The sequence below is a fragment of the Zootoca vivipara genome, chromosome 7, assembly GCF_963506605.1.
Source record: "Zootoca vivipara chromosome 7, rZooViv1.1, whole genome shotgun sequence".
NCBI classification, from domain to species: Eukaryota; Metazoa; Chordata; class Lepidosauria; order Squamata; family Lacertidae; genus Zootoca; species Zootoca vivipara.
Window position 1 is genome coordinate 95,983,378 of NC_083282.1, and position 27,908 is coordinate 96,011,285.

Consider the following 27,908-nt stretch of genomic DNA (forward strand, 5'->3'; position numbering starts at 1 on the left):
TTTTTCAGTCTTATGGTTCCTGATGTCAGATTTATGTCCATTTATCCTTTGGCGTAGGGTTTGGCCTGTTTGTCCAATATAGAGAGCTGAAGGGCACTGATGGCATTTGATGGCATACACAATGTTAGAAGATGAGCAATTACAGTGGTACCTCGACTAACGAATAACCCTACTTACGAAAAATTCTACTTACGAACGATACAAATTGGGGCCCGCCTACAATTTTTTTCAACATCCGAAGGCCGGATCGGGCCCCGCCGCCTCCACTAGCAGCCTCCCGCCGCCTTGGGCGCTCGGCTCACAACCTGATCGGGCCCCACCGCTGCTGCTAGCGGCCTCCGGCGCTCGGCCCATGGCCGGATCGGGCCCTGCTGCCGCCACTAGCGGCCTCCGGCGCTCGGCCCATGGCTGGATCGGGCCCTGCCGCCACCACTAGCGGTCTCCTGGCGCTTGGCCTACGGCTGGATCGGGTCCCGCCGCTGCCACTAGCCGGCCTCCCGCCAGATCGCCGCCTCCCCCACTCGGCCTACGGCCGGATCAGGCCCCCACCGCCACCACTAACCTGCCGCCTTGCCGCCACCCACCTGCGCAGTTTGCATGCCTTTAAAGTCTCTTTTAAAGGGTCTTTTTCCTAGGCTCTGGAACGAATTAATCCATTCCCAATGCATTCCTATGGGAAACATCGTTTCGACTTACGAATCTTTCTACTTACGAATGTGCATTTGGAACGGATTGAATTCATAAGAAGAGGTTCCACTGTAAACAGCCCTGAGATGGTATGTTGGATGTTGTTGGGGCCAGTAATGGTATCTGGGTGTATGTGGGAGCAAAGTTGGCATCTGGGTTTATTGTAGTCTCTGGTACCAGTCTGGTGGTGGTATTATTGTGGGTGAGGAGTTAAGATTGGGTGGCTGTAGGCAATAAAAGGTCTTCCTCTAGCATATGTTCAACACAAAAAACAGCGACAATCTGTTACTGACAAAGGACAGCAGGACACAGAAAGGGCCCCATTCCCTTCAGGAGCTGAGGGCCGCATTCAACCTCAATCCGGCCCTCGTCGGGCCCCAAGGTGCAGAACCAGACCGGCCCCCTCTTCCGCTTCAACTTTCCCCAGGCGAAGGCGCCTCCCTCCCCTCCGCTGCAACGGAGCCCAGACTCCGGTCCCCGCCCCGCCCCGGAGGCGCCGCGAGCCGGCGAGCGAGGGGCGCCCCCCAGCGGCGAAGGAGAGCGCGGGCGCCCTTCCCCTTTCCCCTCGCCTCCAGGCCGCCGCCGCCTTGTGGTCGCGGGGAGAGCAGCGCCGGGAGAGCGAGCTCAGGCGCTGGGCACGTGTGGCGCCTGCGCAGTGCCGCTGGGAGCCGCGTGCCGGGCAGGCGAGCTGGGCGGGGCCGGAGCCGAGCCGCCGCGTTTCCCGCGCAGTTGCGCTGAGGGAGCGGACGCGAAGCAGCATCGGCAGCCTCGGAGGAGGAGGAGGAAGCCTCGCCAGCCTCGCCTCCGCTCGGGTCCCGCCATGGCTTCGTCGGCCAGGGCTCTCCGGCCCCGCCGCTCGGCCCCCGCGCAGTGAGTCCTGGAGGGCCGGCCGGGCGGGCTTTCCTGGGCCGGGCGAGGGCGGCGTCTGGACCGCGCTGGGCTGAGCTCCCTCTTGGTCCGCAGGGCGACCGGCAGCGACGACTCGGTGGCCTCCGATTCCGGCGGCAGCGCCTTCGAGGAAACCCTTCGCGGCAAGGCCGGCAAGCGGCAGGTAGGCGCCGCCCGCCCCGAGGGAGGGCCGGAGGGAGGGCGCTGGCCGGGGTTGTTGCTTCGTGGGGCGGCTGGGGCTCCCTGGCTTCCTCCCCCTCTCTCTCCGTCCCCCTCAGGCGACGAGGCGAAGGGCGGCCCCGAAGGACCCTCTGCCGGCCCGCGCGGAGCAAAGCGGCCTCTTCCAGGCGGTGAAGGCGGGCAGGAGCGCCGCGCAGGTGAAGGGGCGGGGATTGGGGGCGGGGGGCGGGGCTGCCTCTGAGCGCAGGAGCCGCTCGGAGAAGGCCCTGCTCTGGGCTCCAGTCTGGGCAGAGAGCGGGGAGGGCCCAGCGCGGAGAAGGCACCACCCCTTCTGGACCCCAAGGAGCTGCTTGATTCCATGGGATGCAGGTTGGGAGCAGCCTGGGAGTGCCAGCAGGAGGAGCCGTCCCCAGGGGAGCAGAAGGGGAGTCCCAGGAAGACCAAGCTCACTTTCCCAGAAGCAGTGAAATGTGGGGGTGGCTCATCCTCCTTGCAGGTCTTGGGGTTCCAGTGGAGAAGCAGGGTGGGGGTGGGGTGTCTTCCACACATGTGGGATTTTACAAAGGAGCCAGTGAAAAGTTTCTGGCCACCTGGCCTACAGTAAAAAATTAGTTGAGGAGCAAACTGGAAGATTAGCACGGAAAGGGGGGCTTTTGAAGGAGAGGAAAAGATGTGCCTCCACCTCTGTCCTGTGTGCTGGAATGGGATAGCTGGCATGGTGGGCTGCAATGGAGCAAGGGTTGGGTTTTTGAAAGGAGACTTGGGGCAGATGAGAGTGGCAGGGTTGGCTGGAGAAAGATAAGGAGCAGGGATATGCTGGAGGGAAAGGACAGAGGAATGTGGCTTAGGGGAAACTCAAATCCTCTAGTATGCTTGTGCTGTTGTGGGTCTCACTTCAATCTCTTGTTTCTGTGTGTGTGTCCTTGCCCTGCTCCTTTTGCCTATTGCCATCCTCTGTCAACTGTCACAGTCTGTAGTTGATGATTGGCTTGAGAGTTACAAGAAAGACAGGGAATCTGGGTTCCTGGAGCTCTTCAACTTCATTGTCCACTCCTGTGGTTGTAAAGGTGAGTTTAGAGTGGAGTGTTGTGCTTCTGCGTACTCTTGCAAAAGCCACCCTTCTTCCAGTTGCATGCTTGCCCTGCAGTGATGTGAGGCTGGACTGGCGCTCTCCTCCCTCTCTCTCCCCTTTCTCTTCCCTCCGCGGCCCTGCAGGTGTAGTGACCCTGGAGATGCTGAGAGGCCTTCAGAACTCGGAGATCATCCAGCAACTGACAGAATCATTTGATGAGGTGAGAACTAAAGGAAGGGGGTGTTTCTGGGGAGTTTAAATCTAAAAAGTCACCTTGGAAGGAGGGTAGCAGAGACAAATGGTGGACTCAGACAAATCTTTTCCCAGGGCTCAGCAGAGTACCCGCTGTTGTTGAACACCCCAGTCTGGCGGCGGTTTCGGCAGGGGTTCTGTGAGCTGTTGGCGGTTCTTGTGCACCGTACACAACATGCTGTTCTCTATGATGAGTATTTGATGGGTAGCCTCATCGCCCTGCTTACTGGCATGTCTGACTCCCAGGTTCGTGCTTTCCGCCACACGAGCACCTTGGCAGGTAGGAGAGTAGTCTGGGTTTGGGTGAGCAGATGGATGCATCCCTTTCTGAGAGGAGCTGAGAAATGCCATGCTATGCTTCGTCTTTTTCTGTAGCCATGAAACTAATGACAGGTTTGGTGCGTGTAGCTCTGAGTGTCAGCCTGCAGAAGGACAACAGTCAGCGCCAGTATGAGGCTGAGCAGGCCAAGGGATCAAGCTGCCGGGCTCTGGAGAAGCTGGAAGGGCTGCTGGAACAACACAGAGAGGTGAAGGTGGCAGGGTTGCAGCACAAGGTGGCATGGGGTGGGGTGGGAGAGCAGGCAAATATGACCTCATGGAAATTATTGAAATCTTGTAGAATGAGACTCATAACTTAACGTCATCCACCTGTCTCGGGAGACAGTGGAGAAGGGCATCTTTGGAGGTGGGGTAAACTGTTGGAAGGTTACAGCACCAGTTCTGGCTGTAGAGTCCAATACAAAAGAGATGTGTTTTGTTGCAGCCGGGGCAGATGAAGGCATCTGGTTGTGCTGCTGCGGATGCACTATGGTGTTTCTTCTCTCTCTGCTCCTTTCAGCGGTCATCCCTCTTCTGGTCACTGCTATGGATGCAGGACCTGTCTGTCTCCAGGCATTGTGGTCATCTGCAAAGGATTCCCACAGGGTGGTGTTGATGTTGATGTTTCCAGACTTTATGTCATGTTTGCAGACATTTTTGTAGCACAGAATTGGTCTGCCAGTGGGTCTGGTGGGCCTCACTATACGCCACCTTCGTAGATCTAAAAGCAGCCTTCGACACAGTCCCTAGAACTAATAATAATGTTAAATTATTATTTATACCCCGCCCTCCCCAGTTAAAACCGGGCTCAGGGCGGCTAACACCAATAAAATTACAATAAGACATTAAAAAAACAATTAAAATACAGATTAAAATACAATATTAAAATTTAAAATGCAGCCTCATTTTAAGTAGTCCATAAATCCAAACCATAAGGGAGGAAAACACAGGGGTCAGACTGAATCCAACCCTAAGGCCAGGCAGAACAGCTCTGTCTTGCAGGCCCTGCGGAAAGATGAGAAATCCTGCAGGGCCCTGGTCTCCTGTGAAAGAGTGTTCCACCAAGTTGGAGCCAATACTGAAAAGGCCCTGGCCCTAGTTGAGGCCAATCTAGCCACCTTATGGCTCGGGATCTCCAGAATATTGTTTGTGGACCTTAAGGTCCTCCGCGGGGCATACTAGGAGAAGCAGTCCTGTAGGTACGAGGGTCCCAAGCTGCATAGGGCTTTAAAGGTCAAAACCAGCACCTTAAACCCGATCTTGTACTCCACCTGGAGCCATTGCAGCTGGTAAAGCACTGGATGAATGTGATCCTGTGGCCGGGACCCCGTAAGGAGCCTCACCGCGGCATTCTGCACCCGCTGGAGTTTCTGGGTCATTTTCAAGGGCAGCCCCGCGTAGAGCGAGTTACAATAATCAAGCCTGGAGGTGACCGTCGCATGGACCACTGTGGCCAGATCAGGGCGAGAGAGGTAAGGGACCAACTGCTTGATACGGCGGAGATGGAAAAATGCCACCTTAGTTGTGGCTGCAGCCTACGCCTCCATGGAAAGAGAGGCATTGAAGGTTACACCTAGACTCTTGACAGAAGGCGCTGGCACTAATTGAGCCCCTGCAAGAGATGGGAGTTGGCCTCCCAACCCCATGTCGTCCCGACCCAGCCAGAGAACCTCTGTCTTCGAAGGATTTAGCTTCAACCGGCTCCCACGTAGCCATCCAGCCACAGCTTCCAAGCACTTGGTCAGTGTGTCCGGGGCCGAGGCAGGACAGCCATCCATCAACAGATAGATCTGGGTGTCATCAGCATATTGATGACAACCCAGCCCAAAACTCCGGACAATCTGGGCAAGGGGGCGCATAAAGATATTAAAAAGCATTGGGGAAAGGATTGCACCTTGCGGGACTCCACACACCAAGGAGTGCCGCAGCGACAACTCCCTCCCTAGCGCCACCCTCTGTCCCCAACCTGAGATAAAGGAGCGCAGCCATTGTTGGACTGCCCTGAATCCCCACGTCGGCAAGGCGGTCTAAAAGTTCGTGATTGACCATATCGAAGGCTGGTGACAAATCTAAAAGAATCAGTCCCGACCCACCTCGATCCAGCTGTCTACGGAGATCATCTGTTAAGGCGACCAGAGCTGTCTCGGTCCCATGACCAGGGCGAAAGCCAGACTGAAATGGATCTAGAGCCGATGTTTCATCCAGAAACCTACCAAGCTATTCGGCAACCGCTCTCTCAATTATCTTACCCAGGTACGGAAGATTCAAAACCGGGCAATAATTGGATAGATCTAAAGGATCTAGAGATGTTTTCTTTAAGAGCAGACGCACCACTGCTTCCTTCAATTCCTCTGGGAAAGTCCCTAGACTTTGGGAGAGACTTCAGGGTACCATCATAGATCCAGGCACTTCACTCAAATACGGCTCTTAGAGTTAGGTGTAGCCCCTTGGACACCTAACAGACCCCATTAAAACCTTTAAGGGAGCCAGGCAAGGGTGCCTTTTGGCCCCCCTACTATTTTTATTTCAATAACTTAGTAACCGCTCTCAGTAACCCAGAATTCCACCCCACCCCCCCGAGCTAGCAAATCAGCATATTTCGGTTTTGCTTTACGCTGATGATGCGGTAATTCTATCCAGAACCCCCATTGGGCTCAAAAAAGCATTAAGAAAGCTTGCAGCCTACTGTGAAACGGAATGTCTTAATATAAGCTTACCAAAAGGCCAAGATTCTTGTTTTCGGGGGGGGGGGGGGGAACCTAAGTTTAGAAGCTGGGAACTTCTGAGGCCATAAACTAGAACAAGTCTCAAACTACTGTATAAGTATTTAGGAATGGTGGTCCAGGCTTCAGGATCCAATAAACTACACATAAATTCCATCGGGAGCTCTGAGGAAAAAACAGCAAATTGCAGCCTCAAATTTTTTAGAACCCAAGGGGGCTTTTTCATCCCCACGGCCCTAAAATTATACAAGGCCAAAACGTTGGCACAGCTCCTATATGGATTCTTTCTGGGCCTGCCATCCTCTGCTTTCTCCCCCCTCCTCCCCCTTGGATTGGAGTGCAACCCAAACTCCTTAGAGCCCTCCTACAAGTTCCCAGATGCTTATCAAACGCATGGATCAGAGTAGAAACGGGGATGATGAGAGTGTTATGATCTCTTACTCACAAGTAGGACCCGACTGGCACGTTCTCTCCCTCCTGGTCGATTGTTCGGGAGCCTCAAAAGCTTTCTCCAGCCTGAACATCACAGCGACTGATGCCAACTGACATCAACACACTTATGGATCTTCAGAGTTTGCGCAATTGCATAACAGGCCTCAGCAACACAGCATTTGGCTAATTATGTTTATTTACATATAAACACACATGGAGCACTGCAACATGGCTCCCTCTCTCTCTAGCATCAGGCAGCAAAGAGAAAGAACAATTGTCCCACTTCACAGCACACAGTAACACAAACATCCTGTTTCCGTCACGTCCGACTCTGGAATGAAAACGTACACCATCATGTGATAGACAACAATCCCATGAATGCAAACACAGGGAATGAATCTCCAATAACCTCCCCCGATTCATGAACCATGTTGCAGTCATCAGTGTAACTGCAACAAACATACAGATGCCATACCCACAGTATATCCCTGTATTAACCCTTGGAACTACCTGCAACTGGATTGGCCTTGGGCCTTACCATCTTGCACTTCTTGGCAACATAGCCTTTCTGACTATGAGGAAGTCTCACACTTGGCTTTGTTGGGACTTGAACCCTAGCCTTGTTCCTCTCTGAGGAATCAATGTTTTCACACATGGCCTCTGGATGTGATTCTGCTTCCTTCTCCAAGGAAACAGTGTCTACCCTTACAGCCTTTGGGTGTGGTTTCCCATCCCTTGAGGACAAACCCTCTACCCCTTTTAAGACTCCGGGTTTCAAGACCTGTGTCGAGCCACTAACCACAGCTAAATCTGCAACGGCTGTGTTAGCAAACTCCTGAGCATACCTGGTGGGCATTTCATCCCTTGTAGCTCCTCCTGATCTGCGCACCTGGCACATCTCCACTGTATTAGTGGAACTCACCTCCGTGTTAGCATCAGCAGCAGACTCTGTATCAGAACCTTCCACAGTGGGGTAGCCTTGGAAAATACCCTTATTTTCCTCCCATACTGCACTGCACTCAACAACCCTAGTGAGTAAAATCAGCTCGGTATGAGGCCTTACCTGTTCATGCCTCCATACCACAGGAAGAATCTATGCTCCCTGCCTTGTGACATCTCAACCCACATGTCAGACCCAATCATTGGCATCTTGGCTTTTTCCGGGTTTGCCTTGTCACTGTCACCATCTCCATTACCAATTGGGTGCCTCTGTGAGATACCCATATTGCCTCCCCCTTTTGCTTTGTCCTGAGCACTGGTACACCTGACCATCCTTGTGTCAGACATCAGCAAGCTGGAAGACGCATGCACACATCCTGAATGAAAAAAATTGTTATCAGATGTAATAGCACATGTCTCTCCAACCTTCCCACCATCCATAGAATCTTAGAGTTGGAAGAGACCACAAGGGCCATCCAGTCCAACCCCCTGCCAAGCAGGAAACACCATCAAAGCATCCCCCATGTTTAAATCACAACATGGTAAGAACCAGCCATTCCTAGTGTTTAAACACATTAAACATCACAACGTTTCAGCTTTTTAGTTCCATGATCCCTGTGTTATGCACCCCCAAGGAGTCTCCAACCAACTGTTGGATCAGTTCCTTCTGTGGCGTACACAGTTCCATCTTGCACAAAGGTGTGCCTTCACCTCAGAATCTAGCACAAAAGATTCTTGAACCTCAGCACTGGATCAGACTGTCACCAAATCTGCTGAAGCTCTGCATCCCTGGCCTTGCTTCATGTCGCCTGTCAGAAATGCAACAAATGTTCCTGAGAAGTCCAAACTTCTCAAAGGGCAAACTTTCCACTGCTCTGACCTCAGCAGTGCCACCTGCTGGTTGGAGTGATGATTGGGATGACTTCACAAGTCACTCCCTTCTCCTTCCGTTCTGGAGAGGGCCCCCCCCCCAACAGGAAACAATGCAATTTAATACCCCAGAGGACACGATAACACTTCAAAATGACCTTCCTTAACAGATTAGACAACTGGGCCAAAGCAAACAATGTGTCCAACAAATTCCTCACTTGGTCCTTGCCAACAGGGATGAACTGATCAACAAAGTAGAAGTCTTTGAAACCTTGGGAGGAAGTGATCATGTCCTCTTGGGTTTCAAAATGTAGAGGCAAGGGAAAGTTTGCTCAGACATGCACTCTGGACTTTAAAAAGGCCGATTTCAAAAAGTTGAAGGAACTACTGTGACATGCCATGGTTGGAAATACTCAGAGATTGGAGCCCAGGATGGATGGGAGTTTCTTAAAGGTGAAATATTAAAAGCTTAAATGCAGACAATTCTAACAAGAATTGGATTCTCAGGAACAAGAATTTAAGGGAGAGAAAAACAACAGTGATCTCATTGTGGGAGTTTACTATAGATCCCCAAGCCAAACTGAGGACACAGATGATGCCTTCCTGGAACAGATGGCCAAGCATTCCAAAGGAAGTGAGATAGTAGTAATGGGGGATTTCAACTATCCTGATATTTGTTGGATGTCAAACTCAGCCAAGAGCATAAGGTCGAACAGATTCCTCACTGGCCTTGCAGACAACTTCATTGTCCAGAAAGTGGGAGAAGCAACAAGAGGATCAGCCATTTTAGATCTGGTCCTAACCAATAGTGATGACTTGGTTAGTGGGGTAGAAGTGGCAGGATCATTAGGTGGGAGTGACCATGCTCTTCTGGAGTTTATTATCCAGCGGAAAGGAGCAACCAAGCATACTAAGGTCCAAATTCTAGACTTTAAGAAAGCCAACTTCAGAAAACTTAGGGAAACGCTGGGTGAAATCCCATGGACAGTAATACTAAAAGGGAAGGGAGTTTATGATGGTTGGGAGTTTGTTAAAAGGGAGATATTAAAAGCACAACTTCAGGCAATACCAATGAGACGGAAACATGGAAGGTGCCTAAAGAAGCCAGGCTGGCTATCTAAAGAACTTTTGACTGAGTTAAGATTTAAAAGGGATATGTACAAAAATGCAAAAAGGGGAAAACCACCAGAGAGGAATTCAAACATATAGCCAGCACGTGTAGAGACAAAGTCAGAAAAGCTAAAGCACAGAATGAACTCAGGCTCGCTAGAGAGGTTAAAAGCAACAAAAAGGGCTTTTATGGGTATGTCCGTAGCAAAAGGAAAAACAAGGAAACAGTGGGGTCACTCAGAGGAGAAGATGGTGAAATGCAAACAGGGGACAGAGAAAGGGCAGAACTCCTCAATGCCTTCTTTGCCTCAGTCTTCTCCAAGAAAGAAAACAACGCCCGACCTGAAGAATATGGAGCAGATGATTCAGCAGGGGAAACACAGCCCAGAATAAGTAAGGAGGTAGTACAAGAATACTTGGCTAGTTTAGATGTATTCAAGTCTCCAGGGCCAGATGAACTATATCCAAGAGTATTAAAAGAACTGGCAGAGGTGATTTCAGAACCACTGGCAATAATCTTTGAAAATTCCTGGAGAACAGGCGAAGTTCCAGCAGACTGGAGGAGGGCAAATGTTGTCCCTATTTTCAAAAAGGGGAAAAGAGAGGACCCAAACAATTACCGCCCAGTCAGCCTGACATCAATACCAGGAACGATTCTAGAGCAGATCATTAAGCAAACAGTCTGTGAGCACCTAGAAAGAAACTCTGTGATCACTAAAAGTCAGCATGGGTTCCTGAAAAATAAGTCATGTCAGACTAATCTGATCTCATTTTTTGACAGAATTACAAGCCTGGTAGATGAAGGGAACGCTGTGGATGTAGCCTATCTTGATTTCAGCAAGGCCTTTGACATGGTGCCCCATGATATTCTTGTAAAGAAGCTGGTAAAATGTGGACTAGACAATGCTACCATTCAGTGGATTTGTAACTGGCTTACTGACCGAACCCAAAGGGTGCTCATCAATGGCTCCTCCTCATCCTGGAGAGTAGTGACTAGTGGGGTGCCACAGGGTTCTGTCTTGGTGCCCAGTCTTGTTCAACATCTTTATCAATGACTTGGATGATGGGCTTGAGGGCATCCTGAGCAAGTTTGCAGATGACACCAAATTGGGAGGGGTGGCTAACACCCCAGAGGACAGGATCACACTTCAAAATGACCTTAATAGATTAGACAACTGGGCCAAAGCAAACAAGATGAATTTTAACAAGGAGAAATGTAAAGTACTACACTTGGGCAAAAAAAAATGAAAGGCACAAATACAGGATGGGAGACACCTGGCTTGAGAGCAGTACATGTGAAAAGGATCTAGGAGTCTTGGTAGACCACAAACTTGACATGAGTCAGCAGTGTGATGCAGCAGCTAAAAAAGCCAATGCAATTCTGGGCTGCATCAATAGGAGTATAGCATCTAGATCAAGGGAAGTAATAGTACCACTGTATTCTGCTCTGGTCAGACCTCACCTGGAGTACTGTGTCCAGTTCTGGGCACCACAGTTCAAGAAGGATACTGATAAGCTGGAACGTGTCCAGAAGAGGGCAACCAAAATGGTCAAAGGCCTGGAAACGATGCCTTATGAGGAACGGCTTAGGGAGCTGGGTATGTTTAGCCTGGAGAAGAGAAGGTTAAGGGGTGATATGATAACCATGTTCAAATATATAAAAGGATGTCATATAGAGGAGGGAGAAAGGTTGTTTTCTGCTGCTCCAGAGAAGCGGACACGGAGCAACGGATTCAAACTACAAGAAAGAAAATTCCACCTAAACATTAGGAAGAACTTCCTGACAGTAAGAGCTGTTCGGCAGTGGAATTTGCTGCCAAGGAGTGTGGTGGAGTCTCCTTCTTTGGAGGTCTTTAAGCAGAGGCTTGACAGCCATCTGTCAGGAATGCTTTGATGGTGTTTCCTGCTTGGCAGGGGGTTGGACTGGATGGCCCTTGTGGTCTCTTCCAACTCTATGATTCTATGATTCTATGGATGCAGAATGAGCTCACAGATGAGTTGAAATTTGAGAAGGGAAGAAAGGAAAGAATGGAGGAGGAGTATATACAAGTAGCCAACAGTTGCAGGGTGAATGTCAGATGGGCTAAAGCTCAGAATGAACTCAAGTTTGCAAGAGAGATTTAAAAAGGTGTTTGGGTTTTTTTTGGCTGTGTTCGAAGCAAGAGGAACAATCAAGTGGCAGGTCCTCTGTGTGGAGAAGTTGGAGAAGTGCTGTTGGATGAGAGAGAAGGCAAATGTCAGAGAAGTTCCTTCACTGACAGCAGAACTGCTCAACGCTTCCTTTACTTCTTTCTTCACCCAAAAGAAAATCAATGCCCAACCTAGTGATAGCATGATAAGTGAAGGGAGGGAGGGAGGAGTTGCAGCCCAAGATAGGAAAAGAGATGGTAAGAGCATCATAGCAACGTTAAATGCCTTCAGATCTCCAGGGACTGATGAGCAGCACCCAAGGGTACTAATGGAGCTTGCAGATTTAATCTCGGAGCCTCGATAATCTTTGAGAATTCTTTGGAGTTGTCATTCATGAATGTCTGGCATGCCACAGGTCTAAAGTGCAAAATACATCTTTGGATTTTGAGTTTCTTGACAGCATTTTGGGGCTCACTATGGTGCTGGAGGAGACTCTTGAGAGTCCCATGGACTGCAAGAAGATCAAACCTATCCATTCTGAAGGAAATCAGCCCCGAGTGCTCACTGGAAGGACAGATCGTGAAGCTGAGGCTCCAATACTTTGGCCACCTCATGAGAAGAGAAGACTTCCTGGAAAAGACCCTGATGTTGGGAAAGATGGAGGGCGCAGGGAGAAGGGGACGACAGAGGACGAGATGGCTGGACAGTGTTCTTGAAGCTACAAACATGAGTTTGACCAAACTGCGGGAGGCAGTGGAAGACGAGTGCTTGGTGTGCTCTGGTCCATGGGGTCACGAAGAGTCGGACACGACTATACGACTAAACAACAACAATGTTGATCTAGTATTTCTTCAGGTGAAATTTTGGAACAGAAACATGCAGATTCGGCACAGAAACCACCAGGACCCAAGCAGACCCTTCACAACACGTCTTTTGGGAACATATCCCTGTGCTCACACACCAGAGCTCCGCAAAGCCCTCTGTGGACTTAAAGGGAGCATCTGCTGTTACACAAAGGCTCTCCACTGTGACTTCCCTAGACTCTTGTGGGAGTTAACATTTCTTATGGGTATCTGCTGGATCCCTTCCCCTGTCCCAACTTTTCCTTGTGCTCTCTTGATAAAGGCTTCAGAGCATCCAGGTGGCTGTGCTTGGGATCATGGAACTCTGGGGCTCTAATGTATCAATAAAAGCATTGGCTGGGTTCATTTCTCATAGACAGGAGGGGAAGGGTTCAATCTTCCTGTCACGGAACCCCTAGATTAAATGTTATAGCACTACAGCTACTGAATTGATCTTCTGTGGGCTGCAACCTCTGTAGAGATTCATTCTAACTCATTAGGAGGCAATTTTGACTCAGTGTCATTTTTACATGCCAGAGACGGAAGATGTGACTGCTTCAAGCAGGGCAGATAGCCTGCTCCTTGTGAGAGTCCCTTTGACATGTCAGATGCCGGTGGCAGCGCACACAAGTGCCTGGCTGGAGGCTTAAACCACTTGTGTCCTGCTTTGTGTGTTGCCAGCTCCAGGAGAAACAGGAAGAGCTTGAGAATTTGATGAACGCTATCTTCAAGGGGGTCTTCATTCACCGCTATCGGTGAGTTGGGGTGAGGGCAAGTTCAGCTAGAGCAGGGACCAGTGAACTATGCTGTCCGTCTTAACACTTTCTTCGTTATTTGCTTGTCAAGGGACCTTATGCCTGAAATCCGTGCCATTTGCATTGAAGAGATGGGCCAGTGGATAGAGCATTACAGCAACTCCTTCCTGACTGACAGCTATCTCAAGTACATTGGCTGGACGCTACATGACAAGGTAGGTAGGTAGGTAGATGGAAGAAGGTGGGTGTTGCATCCAGCGGGGCGTACAATAGTTCAGAGGAAAAACTTAACAACTTGCTGTTTTGCCATATGAAGCTTTCAGGTAGAAGTTACTTGACTTAGGACAGCTGTCTTGGAGTCCTTTGAAGTCAAGGCTCCTTAAAACCCATTGAAACAAAATTTAACTAAGATTGCAGGCTTGTTTAGGTGACTATAAGAATCTGTGGTTATACTAGTTACTTGTTCATCAGTGTAGATAGTGCAGGTAATATTCTTAGTTGGTTCTGTGAAAGTAGAAACATGTCTGTGAAAGTTGAGGTTCTCCTGGGAGAATGTCCACCTTAGGGTCTGGCCTTGCTGATCTCTCTTGAAGAAGCCCAAGGAGCTGGCCTGGCAGCTGCTAGTCTCTTGCTTCTAATCTCCTCCTGTTTGTCTTGCAGCAGGGGGAGGTCCGGCTCAAGTGCCTGCTTGCTCTGCAAGGACTGTATCGCAGCCAGGAGAGGGCTGCTCGCATGGAGCTCTTCACCAGCCGTTTCAAGGTAAGGGTCTTGACCTAAGAATGCTGTCAGCTGGATGTCTTCCACACCTTCTTGGCCTTCCTCTGTTCCTGGACCTTCTGCTGTGGGGTCCTTGTATCTGTGCGTTGCTCCCCTGCCCAATGCCTGCGCTCTTCCCTGCAGGAGCGAATGGTGTCCATGGTCCTGGACAAGGAGCCCCAGGTGGCAGTGGAAGCTGTCAGGCTGCTCACCCTCATCTTTCAGTAAGTGTTGTCAGGGTGGGGGGGATGCTAGGGCCTGAGCCCCTTGGATCCCCTCCCCCCAAGTCCATAGTGTGCACACAGGAAACTTCCTTGGTCCAGTCAATGCAGTGTTGGCTGCGCTGACAAGCAAGCCGCCTCCAGGGTTGGGTCAAGGTCTTTCTCAGCCCTGCCTGGGACCTTTGCATGCAGGGCATGTGCTCTGCCACTGAGCTCCAGCCACGGCCCACTGATTAGTGGATGCTTGATCTCCGTTCAGGAATATGGATGACGTGCTTACAGACTTGGATTGTGCAAGCGTCTTTCCACTTGTGTATGCTTCTAGCCATCCTCTTGCAGCAGCCGCTGGTGAATTCTTATATAACAAGTGAGTGTGTCCCCCCCTCTACCCCCCCTCCCCAGAACTGCAGCATCTCAAGCAGAAGACCAGCTTGTTTTTTCATCTATCTTGTAAATCATGTGTTTTGCTGCAATCAAGCGGTCTATAAATTTTATTAAATAAACGAGACTTGCTCCTGCTCTGCTGCCTCTTACAAGCCTTCCTGCAGAATCCTTGATTCCATCTCCCCTTTCTTAACAATAGCGGTTTGGCCCCTAGGTTGTTGGCTCCCACCTTGTGTGCCAGGGGGATGGCAGGGAAGCAGCGCACCCGAGCCGCCTTCCAGCTGCTGCTGGCCTTTTCCATTGAGAGTGAGGTGAGGCAGCCGGGGGGGCAGGGGGAGAGACCTTCCCAGGCAGGGGCATGACATTGCTCTCCCCACACAGTTCCACGACCATGCCAGCTACCTGGTGGACAGCCTGTGGGACTGTGCGGCTGCCTTGCTGAAGGACTGGCAGCTGCTGACTGGGCTGCTGCTGGAGGAACCCCCTGCGGAAGGTGAGGAACAGGGGGGGGGGCTGAAGGGACACCTGGAAGCAGTGATGAGCATTGACATCTCTGCCCAGCTTGCACAAGTGATGGGGGGGGGGGAAGGTTGGCTCTTGCTGGGCACGTCTGCAAGTGAAGTGTCTAAGGTGAAAGCTTTCAATCTGGTGTGGTCCAGGATCCACCCAGCTCTTCAGTGATCAGCTCACAATTGCAAGGTCTGAGTAGAATAATGGAAGGGGAGGGGTTACCTCAGATTGGGCGCCTGCTTGTCATTTTTAGTATCGCCTGGACACATTCCTAGCAGGTACATATCCAGCCCTCCTTTGGCTGCTTCCAAAGGCACCAGGGGAGGAGGCGGAGTCATTTGCATGTTGGCAGTTTTAAGCAGTTTCTCTGGCTGTGAAGAGATTCAGGAGCAGCTTTCAGTCTAGTTGCCTATTTTTTACCTTCACACAAGTCGAGATGGAGAAATAATGGCTGCTGGTGAAATGAAACCTCTCCTTCGAGACTTCTCACAGGGTAGGCTAAAGTTGGAGTGGGGAACATACAAGGTGGTGAACTACAACTCCCATCAGCCCTAGCAGGCGTGGCAGATGACCAGGGATGATGGAAGCTGCAGTTCACCAATGTTGAGGTGGGTTTAAAGGGCAGCCCAGACACGGACCGTGTATGAGGTGCACAGTGTGGAACAACTACATTGCACAGGCCAGCAAAGGGCCTGCAGAACTCGCTCCCTGGCTCAGCTGCTGCCTTGTTCCACAGGCCTCGGAGACCGAGAGGAGAACAGCCTCATCATGTTCTTGGCAGCCAGTGTGCGGCAGGCCACAGAGGGGCAGCCACCTGTCGGTCGGATCTCTGGGAAGAAGGTAAAGGAAGGGTCGGGGTGGCCGCCTGAGGTGTTCTCAGCTCCGCTTCTACCCTCCACTGGGCTATGCTTCCCATTCTTTCTGCTCTGCAAGGTGCTTTCTGCTCGGGAGCGGAAGGTGCAAGTGGAGGATCGCCTCAGACTCACCCAGCACCTCATCCCCCTGCTGCCCCTGCTGCTGGCTAAGGTGAGCCCTGTGAGGGGTGGGGGGGCATGGAAGCATTCTGGGGTGACTGACATGTCCCTCCCCCTTGGGGTCTGGGTTCATGGGACTTGACATTCTTGGCTTCTGCAAATGCAGACTAGATGGTTTCCCTTGCCCTGGGCAGTGCCTTCCTGTTCATGTCCCCTCTTGGCTATGTGGGAGCCTGAATGTTCCTTCTCTCTGCTCCCTTTGGCCAGTTCTCAGCTGATGCCGAAAAAGTGGTTTATCTGTTGGAGGTCCCGTGCTACTTTGACCTGACTCTTTACAGCAGTGGCCGTCTGGAAAAGGTGAGGGAGCCCTGCGCCTGCCCCCTCCCTTCGCCAGACCAGGGCTTGGGTGTGGGGCTGGGCCTGCCCTCTCCCCCTAGAGAAGCCTGTCCCGAGCTGCCAACCAACCAGGCTGCTGCCCTTCTGCCAAGCATTTAGAGCTGCTGCTGGCCCAGCTGTGGGAGGTGATGGAAAAGCACACAGACTGTGAAGTGCTGGAGGCTACTTCCAGGACTCTGCACATGCTCTGCTCTCCAGAACTGGCTTTCTACAGCCGTGCAGATTTTGCCCGCAGTCGTCTGGTGGACCATCTGGCGGATAAATTCCAACATGAGGCGACTGAACTGTTCCAGGTACAGAGCGCTGGTGGCCATGGCAGCTTGGAATGGTCAGTGGGAAGGCAGTGGCCAGGCCACAGGTGGAGGTGCCTGGGAATGTGGGGCTGGTGGCTGGGCTAGGCAGTGCATGTATGGAGCAATGCTTTTCCTTCATTTCTCCCTCCTCCACATAGGAGACTGTAAGAGGGTTGAGGTGCTGGGTTGCTTTCCTGCTTCACTGTCATTGCAGTCCATGGAAGGCCAAAAGACTGCAATGATCAAGGAGGAGGAGAAACGGCCATGGTCAATGAGGTTTTCTTTCTCTTGGTTCCTGTTCAGTCCCCCTGCTGTCTGGAGAATGAAGATGTATACCGTGTGGCTGCCACTCTCAAACGCATTGCCATCCTGCACAGGTGAGCACAGGGAGGAGGGAGAGAACCAGGCAGTTCTGTTGTTCTGCAGGCCCCATCCTAGCTAGCATCCCAGCCCAAGGCTTTTAGACCCTCCCTCTGCTGCTCTGGAGCAGCCCCATGCTGCTTCTGTTGCATGGAAGGAAGAGGCAAGGACTGTCTTTTGCTTTTTTGTCTGCAGTGCTCATGACCTGACCCCGTGGAATTTCTTTGACCCCTGCATCCGATTCCTGCACCACACGGTGGACACAGAGGAGATCCCCAAGCAGGTACTGCAGGGTTGCAGGGAGAGTGGCTTGAACTGACGAGTGCCCTGGAAAAGTGGAGATGAACATAGGCACATGTGCCCACAGTTGCATGCCTGTGTCGTCTCACTGTTGCTACCACATCCTACTCCCTTCCCCCATTTTTGGGGGTGGGTACAGCCTTGCAGCTGCAGAGTGGAAGGTTCCTCACCACCCCAAATATTCTTGATCTTGCTTTGGCTGCTTCCATATCTGCCTGACTTCCTTCGTTGCAGGTGGTCATCTCTGCCATATCCTGTTCATACTTCTCACTCTATTGGGAGCTGTACCACCTCTGTGCCGCCGCCACAGCCTCTGACCCTCTTCCCAGACAGGTGAGCAGGGCTTTTAAGAGCGGGTGGGTCTCCCTTTGCACCACCACACACTCATGAGACCACTCCTCCTTCCAGGAGCAACTGCTCAGCCTGAAGGGAAAAGTGGCTTCCTTCTGCTCCCTCTGTCAGAACTACCTTGTGGACATGGACCCCGGTGTTCAGCAGCAGGTGAGAGCAGCAGACAGGGTTCCTGTGTTCCCTATGGGAGTTGGGATTCTGGCTCTTGCCAACTTCGTGAAACACTCAAAAGAGCCGGGCTTCTTCTGTTGGCCACAAGGATGCTTGCTCATCTCTTGTTCACATTCTCCCTTCACAACATGAGAGAGATAAGTTGCCAAATCTTACAACCCCTTCCTTCTTATTCATATGGGTACAAGCACCACTGCCACACAACTACAGCATATAGCAAAGGACTCTTGATACTCTGGGCAGGAAACCTTGGGGTGCAGGTGGTCTTTTCATCATTCCTTCCTGTTGAAGGCTGTGGCCCCCCCAAAGGGAAATACTGGAGGCCAACCACTGGCCGTGCGGGTAATGTCAGGAAGGGTTTGGCATCTTGGATCATGGTCTCCACTTCTTGAGGAAAGACTTCTGGCAAGAGATGGGCTGCACCTCACAGAATGTGTTTGCTAAGAGTCTCACAAACCTGATCAGGAGATCTTTAAACTAGATCCTGAGAGGGAGACAACATTACAGTCAGAACACCAGTTACTGGGGACAATAACTTCATTGATGGGTAGGAGACTGAGCGGTGCTCCAGAAACCTGCTAAAGGGCAAGAAACTACAAGAAGGAACGACGCATGGTTTCATTTGTTGCATGGCTTGGCCTTGTGCAGCTGATTTGGGGTTGGGGTTTGGGGGGTTGGGAGGCAGCAGCCCCAGGCAGGAGTCATGGAGGAGGAGAGGCATTGATTTCTTGCCCCAGCCACAACTGTAATGCAGTGGACAAGGAAGAGGCTACTTCTCCCCTTTGCGTGCCCAGAGGAGGGGCGTACAGAAACAAGGCAGTGTGTCCCTGCTTGCTGCCATTTTCCTTCCCCCTCCCCCATTTTCTAGGACTTGCTCGTGAATTGTGTGATGTCCCTTCCTGCCCCCTCACTTTCTGTCTCTGGTTTCCCTGCCAGGCCTTTGTGGTGCTGACTGACCTGCTCATTATTTTCGGCCCTCAACTGCCGTATGGGGGCCACCGCCTTCTCCGGGAGCTGGTGTACGAGCCGGATGTTGCTTTGCAGTCGCAGCTGGCTGGCTTCCTTGTGGACCACGTCTTCAACCATGACCAGGTTGAAGGTACTGGGCCGGGCCCATGAAGCCACTGGCTGCAGGAGGGCAGGGGTCCCTGTGCAGAGCACCCTCACCCACCCTCACCCACCCTTCCCCTTGTTGGTCGCAGGCAGCCAGGATGAGATGCTCCAGATCGAGCAACTGCACCAGCGCCGCAAGCTGCTGGCCGGATTCTGCAAGCTCATTATCTACGGAGTCCTGGAGCTGAGTGCTGCCTCAGACATCTTCAAGCATTACTCCAAGGTGGGGGGGGGGCGGATGTGCCCAGGCTCTTGGCTCTGACATGGGTCCCCTTCCTCTTGCTCAGCGATGTTGCTGGACAGCTGGTTGGGTGCCAGATTAGCCAGCAAGGCCCCAAGAGATGCACGACAGCTGGTCCTCCATGTGCAGCTCTGGTGGGCTGCGGTTTGGGGGGGATGTGCTTTCGGCATTACCTGGGGCTGTAATGCACAGCAGCTGCCTGGTGGTAGAGGATGGGGACCTTCTCCCAGGCTCCCAAGGGATTCTTTTCCCACCCTGAGGATGGGGAATATGTGTTACAGTTCAAAAGATCGCAGGCTCAGGGTACAAGTGCAAAGCATTAGGCACATAGCCAGAAGCACACTGAACTCGGATGATCAGGCAGCAGCAGATTTTAAAGACCCTATTTCCTCACCCAAAGTCTCACCACTACTCAGGAGGCTGGTCGGGCCTGGCTGGGGGCGTTCTGTGGGCAGGGGTTCAATTCTGGCTAGCTTTGTGCAGCATCCACCTGGGGACAAACCCTGAGGTTCTCTGTTCTACATGATGGTCAGCAGAGGACTGTCATAATAGCTGTCTTTGACCCAGTCTTTCTGGCATCCTAGCAGATGGCACTGTTGGTTATACAGTGGTTCCACTCCTTCCTCCTGGGCAGATGGCTGGGAAAGGTTCCTGTCACAGTGGCCGGAGCGGGCTACTTCAGAGTAACGATTCTACACAGCTCTGCATTTTATTCTTTTATTGGTGCTGCGTATTTACAGTGCTGAAGTCATTGCTATATACACGGAGCTATGTGTTCAGTCGGGTTCAGAACCTCCGAATGGCTTTTGGCGCGTCTTTCTCCAACACAAAAGCCTCGGTAGACCCATCCTCTTTCCTCTCCTCTTTCTGCGCAATTCCGGAGTTGGGGGGATGGGTCTCCCCCCCTTATTTGCCCCTTCCTGTTCCACCTGAGACCCTGGCTCCGCTACCTTGCCTGAGCCTCGGACACGACTTCCTGCTTCCCCACTGGAATCGGAACTCTCTCTGCTTTCCCCTGTGCTCGGGGATGGGCTTGAACTCAGGAGGGGAGGGACTTCGCGATATCCCCTGTCCCTCACATCCACCCCCCTTCCAAGCTCCCCTTCTCCCCTCCCCAGGTCCCCCCCGGGTGTCGGTGACGACTGGAAGCCTAAGAACTCAGTACTTTCCGAGCCCGTTGGTGTGAACACCTCCCCCCAGTCTTGCGAGCCCCCCCTTCCGCCTGGGAGGACTGGAATCCCAAAAAGTCCGTGGCGTCAGAGCTGGTGGGGGTAAAAATGTGCTGCCAGTCTGCTTCTTCCTCTGACTGAGTGGATCTCGGCGACGCCCATACTTCTTCCTCTGGTTCCTCAAACTCCGCTTCCCATCCCCATGGTGAACTGCTCTCCAGTACTTCCTCCCTCTCCCCCTCCCCCTCCCTTTCCATGTGCCAGGGCTTGGGTCTGTGGGGAAAGAGGGCGTGAAATTCTTCCACCAAGAATTCCTCCTGTATTTGAGAGGCTGGGACCCACTCATTTTGGGATGGCGGGGCGTCCTCCCATGCCATGAGGTACTCCAGGCCCCCCACCCCTCTCCGTGAATCCAGGATGGCCGTGGCCTCATTGAGTTGCTCCCTGCCTTCCCTCTCCCCCCCTCCCTCGGGGGTTTGGTCGCTGTCAGCAGCGATCTATGAAACACTGGATGCACCCTCATGTCCTCTGGTAGTGCCAATCTGAAGGCCACCGGATTGACCTGTTGCGTGACCGTGAAGGGGCCCAGCCGTCTGGGCGCCAGCTTTTTGCACCTCCCTCTAATGGGAAGGCCCTCCGAGGACAACCAAACCTTGTCCCCCACCCTGATGACCTCCCCTTGTCGCCTGTGGCGATCTGCCCCCTTCTTGTACGCTTCCTTGGCCCTCTCCAAGTGCTCTCTGAGCTGTTGGTGCACCGTCTCTAGTTCCTCTGCCCAATCCTCTGCCCGTGGGCCCTCCTCCTCCTCCTCCCCCTCCCTCTCCGGGAAAGATCTGAGGTCGCGCCCATAATTGGCCTTAAAGGGCGACACCCCTGTGGAGACGTGCACTGCATTATTGTAGGCAAATTCCGCCAGTGGCAGGCGATCCACCCAGTCCGTTTGCCTCTGGCTGACGTAGCATCTCAGGTACTGCTGCAGAATGGCGTTGACCCTCTCCGCCTGTCCGTTAGTCTGCGGGTGTCTAGCCGTCGATAAGCTGACCTCCACCTGCAGGAGTTTCATGAGCCGCCTCCAGAACCTGGAAACAAATTGGCGGCCACGATCCGAAATAACCCTTAAAGGTAATCCATGCAGTCTGAAGACGTGGTCAACAAACAGTTTGGCTGTCTCTTCTGCAGAGACCGCCCTGGCACACGGTATAAAGTGGCACATTTTGGACATAAGGTCCACCACCACCAACACTGCGGTCTTGCCCCTGGATGCAGGCAGGTCCGTGATGAAGTCCATGGACACCACTTCCCACGGCCTGTGAGGTGTGGCTAAGGGCTCCAGCAATCCTGCTGGCGCTGCTCTGACTACCTTTGCCCGCTGGCAGGTGTCACAGCCCCGTACATAGTCTCTAACATCTTCCCGCACCCCTGGCCACCAGAAGTGTCTCATGACTAGGTGAGCGGTTTTGTCCCTTCCAAAATGACCCGCCGTCGGGTTGTCGTGCATTTGCTTGAGGATCTTACGTCTAAGCTGGGTCGTGGGCAGGTATAGTGCCCCCTTGTGGAAAAGCAGCCCCCTGCGTTCTGCAAAGTCTTTTGCCTGCACCCCCCCCCCCTCTCAGTTCTCTGAAGATGCGGGAGGCAAACTCATCTGCTGCCGTCAGTGCTGTGAGTTCTGCCTCGCTCACCACTGCTGCTCCGCAGGACCATGCTGATGGGGGGGAAATGTGCCTGGGTGCTGGTGGCAACTCCTGCTCCATGTACTCTGGTTTGCGGGAGAGGGCATCTGCCCTGACGTTCTGCTCCCCCGGTATGTAGTGGATGGAGAAGTTGAAGTTCGAGAAGAACTCTGCCCACCGTATCTGCCGCTGGTTGAGCACCCTGGCTGTTCTCCAGAACTCCAGGTTCTTGTGGTCTGTGCACACCTGGATGGGGTGCTTGGCGCCCACCAGGAAGTGTCGCCAGTGCTGGAAAGCAGCGTGGATCGCAAGAAGTTCCCTATCAAACACCGTGTAGTTGCGTTCTGGCTGGGTCAGCTTCCTGGAGAAGAAGGCACAAGGTCTCCACTCTCTGTTGGCGTCCAGTTGCAACAGGATCGCTCCCAAAGCCCTGTCTGAAGCATCGGTCTCAACGCGTAGGGGCGCATCCTGCACCACGTGGAACAGGTTTTGGTCCGAAGCGAACACCCTCTTGAGGCTTTCGAACGCTGCTTGCGCCTCCTGTGTCCACCTGAACTTCTGCTTGCCTCTCAGGCAGTCCGTGATGGGAGCCGTAACCCGTGAGAAGTTCTTGATGAATTTCCTGTAGAAGTTGGCGAAGCCTAGGAGGCGTTGGGCATCTTTGCGCGTCCTGGGGCTGTGCCAGTCCAGGATGGCTTGTACCTTGTCCTTGTCCATCGCCAGCCCCTTGTCTGACAGTTTGTAGCCCAGGAAGTCTACTTCCCTGGTGTGAAACTTGCACTTCTCCAGCTTCACATACAGGTGGTTCTCCTTCAGGCGCTGCAACACCTCCCTGACATCCTTCACATGTTGCACTGGGTCGTTGGAATAGATAAGGATGTCATCCAGGAAGACCAAGCAGTTCTTGAAGAGGAGGGACCCCAGGACGTGGTGCATGAAGGCCTGGAAGCATGCTGAGCCCCCTTGCAACCCGAAGGGCATCACCAGATATTCAAAAGAGCCCAGGGGCGTGAACATCGTGGTTTTCCACTCATCGCCTTCCCGGATCCTGATTAAGTTGTACGCCCCCCTCAGGTCTAGCTTGGTGAAAATCTTGCCCCTGCGTGCCGCTGTCAGGAGATCGTCCACTCTGGGCATGGGGAAAGCCACTGGCTCTGTCACTGAATTCAGTCGTCTAAAATCCACCACAAGGCGGCGCTGTTGCGTGTCTTTCTTGTCCACCCAGAAGACCGGGCTGCCCCCTGCTGCCTTGCTTTCTCTGATGAACCCCCGTTTGAGGTTCTTGTCTATAAACGCACGCAGATCCTCCAGCTCCTGATCTGACATGGCGTACAGCTTGGCTGGGGGTATCGTTGCCCCTGGCACCAGGTTGATCTGGCAGTCAAAAGACCTGTGTGGGGGCAGGTGGTCGGACTCCGCTTCGCTGAAGACCTCCTGCAGGTCCCAGTATGGTTTGGGTATCGCCTCACCCCCTTTGACGTGCATGGTGGCCACCGTGGCTATTGGAGGCCCCTCCCCTGGTTGGTGCTGCATGCAATGTTCCAGACAAAAGTCCGACCCAAACGTGATGCATCTCTGGTGCCAACTGATGGAGGGGTCGTGGCGCGCCAGCTAGCTCATGCCCAAGACGATGGGGGGGTCTGAGATGGTGGTGACGTTGAATGCCAGTGTCTCAGAGTGCCTTCCCACCGTCATTCTCATGGGGGGGGGTTTGATGAGTGATGGCCCCTCCCAGCAGCTCCCTGCCGTCAATGGTGGCTACGTGCAAGGGAAAGTCCAGCTGCAGAAGCTGTATTTGGTGCTCTTCTGCAAAGTTTCTCGAGAAGAAGTTGGCAGATGCACCACTGTCAATTAAGGCGAGGACTGTCAGGGGATAGCCATTTGGGAGCGTTAACGTCACTTCTAGAACCACTCCTGCTCTGGGAGGGGTGGGCTGGCTCTGCTCCGCGCTGTGCGGGTGGGTGGGCTGGGGCTGTTGTCTGCTGACTGCGCCTGGCTGCTGCCCCTTGTCTCCTGCAACCAGGCTTTCCCGTTTCCCTGCTGTGGTGCTGCGTCAGTGGGGGAGGGCACCACCGTTCCCGCCTTTCCTTGCCACTCTCTGCGATGTGGGCAGTCTCTGACGAGATGCTGGGGGGAGTTGCAGAGAAAGCAATTCCCGCCCCTTCCCTCCTTGCGTCTTGTCGCCGCTGGGGTTTGAAAAGCCCGCGCGCGCTATCAATTTGCATGGGTTCCTGGTCCTGGCTGGTCCCAGGCGTGGCTTGGAAGGGTTGTTGGGGGAGTGGCTTCTCCTGCGACCGTGGGAACCAAGCCCGCTTTGCGCGCGTTGCTTGCTTGTCGTTCCACCGGGATTCCTGTCTCACCCCCACCGCCAGAGCCGCTTTGCTCAGCTGATCCATATTACTGGGCTTTGGACCTCTCGAGAGCTCATCTTTCACATCCTCATTCAACCCCAGGTAGAACGCCGCTTCCATCGGAGGCGAGTGCAGTTCCCACCCCAGTCGGTGCACTAGCATGGTGAATCTCGCCCAATATTCGCGAACTGTCATTGTTCTTTGCCTTAAATTATGCAGTTCCTCCTTGGTCTGGTCCATATGACTATCGGACGCATACATAGTTTTTAAAGCCTCTAGAAATAGTTTGACATTCTTCATGCAAGGATTTTTTGTCGCAATTAACGGTCTTAGCCACTCCCTGGCTGCCCCTGTAAGGTGTTCCACAATAAACGCTACCCTGTGCTCATCATCAGGGAACTCATCATGGTGCAGCTCAAGAGCATACACGATCTCAGTCTCAAAGCCATGATATTCCCTCGGGTCTCCATTGAACTTGCTTACTAGGGTTCCCGCTCTCCTTCCTGGCAGCACTTGGAGTTGGGGGGCCCCTCCCGCCTTGTTTTTCTCGGCATCCAGCTTGTTTTGGAGCTCTACCGCCACCGCCCTTAATTGCTGCTCTTTTTCCTGAAGCGCTCTCACCTGTTCCGCAAGTTGTAGCCGGTCCTCCTGGACCTTCTTGGTTTCTTCTTTAGCTGCCTTTAATTCCCCCTGTGCCTGCAGCGCCTGTTGCTGCAGGTCCTGTTGGGCTTTCTCCGCGATCTGCCGCCATTTCTCCACCTCTGACGCACTCATCCCGGCAACTCCAAAGTAGCCCAAAAAAAGATTCGGAGGTTGCTGTCACAGTGGCCGGAGCGGGCTACTTCAGAGTAACGATTCTACACAGCTCTGCATTTTATTCTTTTATTGGTGCTGCGTATTTACAGTGCTGAAGTCATTGCTATATACACGGAGCTATGTGTTCAGTCGGGTTCAGAACCTCCGAATGGCTTTTGGCGCGTCTTTCTCCAACACAAAAGCCTCGGTAGACCCATCCTCTTTCCTCTCCTCTTTCTGCGCAATTCCGGAGTTGGGGGGATGGGTCTCCCCCCCTTATTTGCCCCTTCCTGTTCCACCTGAGACCCTGGCTCCGCTACCTTGCCTGAGCCTCGGACACGACTTCCTGCTTCCCCACTGGAATCGGAACTCTCTCTGCTTTCCCCTGTGCTCGGGGATGGGCTTGAACTCAGGAGGGGAGGGACTTCGCGATATCCCCTGTCCCTCACAGTTCCCTCTGCCTGTGCTCCAGCCCAGCCCCTTGGCAGCCTTCAGAGCCCAGTCAAAGGCATCTCAATGGCCCCTGAGTGCTGTGCTTTGGGGGCCTGAGGTGTCTCACGCAGGTTGCCAGCTGCTGTCCAGCTGCCTGATTTTCCAGTTAACCAAAATAGCCAGCCAGTGTATTGTTCACAGAAGCAAAACTTGAAATGCATAAGTCATGGCTCTTGGGCATAAGTGGATGTTTGGAAGCCCATTTCCAGTTGGACTCTAGCCAAGGAGTGCTGCCTGCTAGGACTATTGCCCATCCTTACCCATCCCATCATAGGGAATAGACCTTTCTGTGTGTTTCTCTATGGCTTAAGCCTCTGCCCTGGGACTGGAGTGACGTTAGTGTTCTTCCCACTGTTGCTTCTTTCTCTGAATCACTCTTTGCCCCCACCAGTCCTACGACAACTACGGGGACATCATCAAGGCGACACTGAATGAGACCCGCCAGATTGACCGGACCGAATGGGCTCACACGCTGCTACTTACTCTGCAGCAGGTAATGGGGAAAGGAGCCAAGAGGTTGGGGAGAGGCCTTGGGTGACACTCCCTTGCCCTTCCAGTGTGGTGTAGGGGTTAAGAGCGGTAGACTCCTAATCTGGGGAACCGGGTTCGTGTCTCCGCTCCTCCCCATGCAGCTGCTGGGTGACCTTGGGCTAGTCACACTTCTCTGAAGTCTCTCAGCCCCACTCACCTCACAGAGTGTCTGTTGTGGGGGAGGAGGGGAAAATAGATTGTTAGCTGCTTTGAGACTCCTTCGGGTAGTGATAAAGCGGGATATCAAATCCAAACTCTTCTTCTTCTTCTTCCTCCTAGTTGCTGACTCAGCTGCTTCTGGAGCAGGGACCTGCAGGCATCAACTCGGCCACCTTCCTGGAGATCCGGGATTTGGCACGGCGCTTCTCTCTGCTCTTTGGGCTGCACCAGCTGCAGAACCGCTCCGCCCTTGTCACACTGCATAAGTGAGGATGCTGCTGCCAGAGGCTTCTCCTGTCTTGCAGGGTGTGGGAAGTAGTGGGGGGGGCAGGTGACACGAAGCCAGTTGAGCAGGTGGAAGGGTGGGACTTGGGAAGCCAGAGATGGCTGGTCCACTGGCTCAGTGCTCTCTACATCAACTGGCAGTGGCCTTGCAGGGTTCTGCCTGCAATGGACCTGGGCGCAAAGTAGCTGCTTCTGCCCTGAAGCACAGCCTTGCCCAGTTCCCAGGTGTGGGAAGGGCAAGCCAAGAGGGTGGCTCCCCAGGCCCAGGAGGCATCCCGACTGCACTTTCATTTGCCATAGGGATGGGATAAAGTTTGCCTTCCAAGAACAGGTGGCCTCCGACTCAAGGCTGGACCTTGTCCACTTGCCCTTCTTGGAGCTGCTGAGCGAGTTTTCTCCACGGCTGTTGTCTCCCGACAAAGCCTTACTGTGAGTGACTTGCGAGGGAAGAGGGGAGGCTGGAAGGTCCCTGTGCCCTTCGGCTCCTTTCTCTGCTGTTAAGCCTAACGCACCTCCTCCCTCTGGCAGCCTGTCCTACCTCAAGAAGATCAGCCAGGCACATCTGTCCTCCCGACATGGAGAAGAGCACCTCTGGGGCTCGCTCCTGATCTATCAGCGCTCCTTGAGCCCCCAGGAGGAGACAGCCCCCTCACCAGATGCACCTGCCCAGCAGAAGCCTGGACCACCTGCCAAGAGGCGGCACCTGAATGGTGGGAGGCGGAATGGAGGGGGGCAGGGGGGTGGTGCTTGTACGGCTGCAGAGTTGGAAGTGGAAACGGCCATGTTTCTCCTGCCTTGGCAGAGTCCCTTGGGCATAGCGATACCAGTTTCTCCTCCACTTCCGGCAGCCGCTTACAGAGCCCCTTGCTGACATCCACCACCCTGCGGAGAAAAGGCCACTCAGCTGCCCAGCTGCTGGGCCAGGAGGACTCGGGCTCCGAGTCGGAGTTTGTGCAAAGGTGAGCTGGGCTGGGGGTGGGCTGGGACTTGCTAGCACCCTCCCTGCAGGTGGCTTGACTTGCTTCTCTTCTGCCTTTTCAGCCAACCACCGCTGGGGCCGCAGCAGCGCCACAAAGCTCCTCGCCGCCAGCTGCAGCCCAAGAATCGTGGCAGCCTAGGCCCGCAGCTGGGGTGGTAAGTTTGTCTGGGAAGCTGGAGAGCGGGCAATAGGGTTTCGCCACGAGGCCT

The 27,908-nt window shown here is 53.3% G+C and overlaps 1 protein-coding gene across 1 annotated transcript; it reads left to right on the forward strand.

Annotated features, from left to right (window-relative positions):
* The first annotated feature begins 404 nt into the window (after positions 1-404).
* Positions 405-27,673, forward strand: STAG3 (STAG3 cohesin complex component). The gene is given in 29 exon segments (XM_060277508.1): positions 405-608; positions 1,115-1,557; positions 1,651-1,738; positions 1,854-1,952; positions 2,726-2,822; positions 2,971-3,047; positions 3,155-3,359; positions 3,455-3,606; positions 13,125-13,198; positions 13,290-13,413; positions 13,859-13,957; positions 14,099-14,178; positions 14,435-14,542; positions 14,801-14,870; positions 14,941-15,052; positions 15,806-15,909; positions 16,003-16,095; positions 16,311-16,400; positions 16,532-16,732; positions 17,036-17,109; positions 17,288-17,375; positions 17,627-17,676; positions 17,746-17,893; positions 18,851-19,013; positions 19,117-19,250; positions 26,137-26,238; positions 26,556-26,701; positions 27,021-27,149; positions 27,249-27,673. Coding segments are annotated over 29 exon segments (3,897 nt in total). The 3' UTR covers positions 27,592-27,673.
* Positions 27,674-27,908: the final 235 nt, after the last annotated feature.